General features: G+C 42.1%; 1 protein-coding gene across 1 annotated transcript; it reads left to right on the top strand.

Moving 5' to 3' along the window:
• The first annotated feature begins 1,209 nt into the window (after positions 1 to 1,209).
• LOC118848707 (biogenesis of lysosome-related organelles complex 1 subunit 2) lies at positions 1,210 to 1,578 on the top strand. Its single transcript, XM_036757722.1, has one exon. The coding sequence runs from the start codon at positions 1,279 to 1,281 to the stop codon at positions 1,576 to 1,578; it is 300 nt and encodes a 99-aa protein (XP_036613617.1). The 5' UTR covers positions 1,210 to 1,278.
• Positions 1,579 to 3,624: the final 2,046 nt, after the last annotated feature.

Here is a 3,624-nt window from a genome sequence, read left to right as displayed (position 1 = left end):
AAGATGAGGTGAAACAGTTTTTTAGCCCGAGAAACTTGGAGGATTGAAAAGAAAGGTCCATCCCACTCGGGTAACAGGGAAGTGCAGTCCAAGACAGGAAGCCTTCCAGCAAACCAGCTGTGAGAGTGTACTTCAGCCAATCAACAGGAGATCTGGAGCCCAATGTGGTGGAGCAGGCAAACACCAACAACCCACATGCTTTATCATAGCCAGGGGAACCAGCAGATTCTAGCTCCAAAAACCACCATGAGTTTCAGTGTAGTCCTGGACATCTTCTAGGGGCCATCCTTAGGGAAACAGGTAGCCACCAATACTACAGGTGCCTAAGCAAACAGGCAGCCACCAGCCAGCACTGACCAATCTCCCTTGCCACCACACACCTTCAGCGTTGAACTAGGGAAACAGGCAGCTTCAGTGTATTTAAAGTGAAATGCAGAAACACCCCATTGGGCCTCAGTACATGCCAGACACCACCACTAGGACCCAAGCTCAGCACCAGGTAAGCTGCCAGACCCCTACAGCCTCCAGCAGCACCAGCCACTTCCTACTCCACCTCTTCAACACAGTACCAGACAGGAAGGTCCCCCCATAGGCCTCAGGGCAATAGCAGTGCAGCACCAGGTAAACAGCCAGGGCTTCCAGCACCTGACCCAAGAAGCCTGAGACAGTACTCCTTCTACCCCTGGAGCAGAGATCAAATAGAAAAGTAAAAAAGGCCAAAAAAAGATGAGCAAAAAAAAAAACAACAACAACAAAAAAGAATCTGACCATGAAAGTTGTTATGGTACAGGAAAGACCAAGACACAAACGCAGAAGAGGACAACAATGTGAAAACACCTGTAGGCAAAGATCCAAAGAAAACCAGGAAGTAGTCTCAAGCCCGAAAAGAACTTATGAAAGAACTCAAAAAGGAGCTTAAAAATTACGCAAGAGAGGCAGAAGAAAGATTGGGAAAAGAAATGAGAGTAATACAAAAGAATTCTGAAAAGAAGAACCAACAGCTTAGAAAACTGCTTAAGAAGCAGAGTTGGCCAAATGGAAAATGAGATAAAAAAAAATCCACTGAGCCCCTTTTCTCCCTTTCCTTCCACTCTTGCCCCTCTCCCTTCCCCTCCCTCCCCCTCCCTTCCTCCCTTCCTTTCCCCTTTCTTCGCCATCCCATCCTTCCCTCCATCCTTTCTCCTACCTCCCTTCCCCGGTCTAGACAATGCCGTGGTGGAGACGGCGGAGGAAGCCACGGAGCCCGCCGAGGCGGACATCACGGGGCTGTGCCAGGACATGTTCTCCAAAATGGCCACGTACCTGACGGGCGAGCTCACAGCTACCAGTGAAGACTATAAACTTCTGGAAAATATGAACAAACTGACTAGCTTGAAGTATCTAGAAATGAAAGATATTGCAGTAAACATAAGTAGAAACCTAAAGGACTTAAACCAGAAATATGCAGCACTTCAGCCTTATCTGGATCAGATCACTCTAATTGAGGAGCAAGTAGCAGCTCTTGAGCAGGCAGCTTACAAATTGGATGCATATTCAAAGAAACTAGAAGCAAAGTACAAGAAGTTAGAGAGGCGATGAAAGAATTCTTTAGCACAGACTTTTAACTACAAGAATATTTTATGAGAGCTGAAATAAGTGGGATGGAACTTATCACTATGCTTCAATTCCTAAAAAGAAGTGGTGCTGCTGATCCAAGGAGAATCCCAGCCCCCACCTTTGGTTGGATGTGTAACTCTGGCCACCCCCACCTCCGCTGTGTTTTCCTAAACCTGTACCCCCCCAACCTCATCTTAATTGCGTGCATCGTTGTGTAGCCTGGACCAAGGCTCAGAAATCAGGATCAACCCCGTCTAGAGCAGACACATAGGAGAGACTCTAGTCTCCCTGTCTCTTCCCTCCTTCTCCTCTAGGCCCTCCCACACCCACCCCTTTCACAACCTGTTCTTGAACTTAAATAATAAATGCCAAGATATGAAAAAAAAATCCACGGAAGAAAACAAACTCCTTAAAGAGTATAATTGGCCAAATGGAAAAGAAAACACAAAAACTAATTGAGGAAAACAACACCTTAAAAATTAGAATTGGGAAAGTGGAAGCTAATGATTCTTTGAGACATCATGAATGAATAAAACAAATTCAAAAGAATGAAAAAATGGATGAAAATGTAAAATACTTCATGGGAAAAACAACTGACCTGTAAAATAGATCCAGGCAAGACAATATCAGAATCATTGGACTACCTGAAAGGCATAATCAAAAGAAGAACCTGGACAGCATCTTTCAAGAAATTATCAAGGAAAACTGCCCTGATGTTCTGGAACCAGAGGGCAAAATAAACATTGAAAGAATCCACCAATACTTGACTCCTCTCAAAAATACAAGGTTCAAAGACAGCTCCAAAAGACTCATGATGGAAAAAGCTATACACATCCAGAGAAAGAATTATGGAGTCTGAATGTAGATTGAGGCAAACTATTGGCTCTCTTTTTTTCCCTTCTTTTTTGGTTTCATTTCTCCTCTGTCATGATTCATTCCATTGGTTATAATTCTTCCTTACAACTGGATTATTATGTAAATAAATTCAATGTGAAGGTAAATGCAGAACTTACATTGGATTATATGCCATCTAGGAGGGGAAGGGGGATGAGTGAGAGGGAGAGAAAATTTTGAACCCCAAAACCTGTGAACTGAATGTTGTAAATGAAAAATAAAAAAAAAAATTTAAAAAAGAAAGAATCCACCAATCACTTCAGGAAAGAGATCTCAAAATAAAAACTCCAAGGAACATTATAGTCAAATTTCAAAACTATCGGGTCAAAGGCAAAAATGCTACAGGTGGCCAGAAAGAAACAATTCAAATATTGGAGAGTCGCAATCAGAATCACACAGGACTTGGCAATTGCAACATTAAAGGATCAGAGGTCATGGAACATAATAATCTGGAGGGCAAAGGAGCTAGGACTAAAACCAAGAATCAGTTACCTGGCAAAATTAAACATAATATATGAAGGGAAAAAAAAATGGTCATTCAACTAAAACAGAAGGATTTTAAGCCTTCCTAAGGAGACCAGAACTAAACCAAAAATTTGACCTCCAATATTAAGACCCAAGAGAAGCGTAAACAGGTAAAAAAGGAAAGAAAATATAAGGGATTCAATAGAGTGGAACTTTTTACATCCCTGCACAGGAAGATGATACTTGTAACTCTTAAAAATTGTATCACTAATAATACAGATAGAAGGAATACACATAGACCAAGAGTATGGGTATAAGATGAATTTCAGGGAATGACATTAAAAAAGTTAAGGGATGAGAAAGAGGAGTACTGTGGGCATAGAGGGAAGGGAGAGGGGAAATGGGTTAAATTATGTCACATGAATTGGCAAGAAATACCTATTACAGTGGAGGGGGAGATGGGATGGTGGGCAATTGGCATTGCTTGAATGTTACTCTCTTCAGTATTGGCTCAAAGAGGGAATAATAAACACAATCATTTGAATATAGAAATCTATCTTACCTAACAAGGAAGTAGGAGGGGAGAAGATTAAGTAAAGGGGGGTGGTGGCGACTGACAGAAGGGAGGACAGATCAAGGGAGGTCGGAGAGAGAAGCAAAATGCTGGTG

Source organism: Trichosurus vulpecula, chromosome 4 (assembly GCF_011100635.1).
Source record: "Trichosurus vulpecula isolate mTriVul1 chromosome 4, mTriVul1.pri, whole genome shotgun sequence".
Lineage (NCBI taxonomy): Eukaryota > Metazoa > Chordata > Mammalia > Diprotodontia > Phalangeridae > Trichosurus > Trichosurus vulpecula.
The sequence above is the reverse complement of the archived record's forward strand: the minus strand, read 5'-3'. Positions and strand labels throughout refer to the sequence as shown.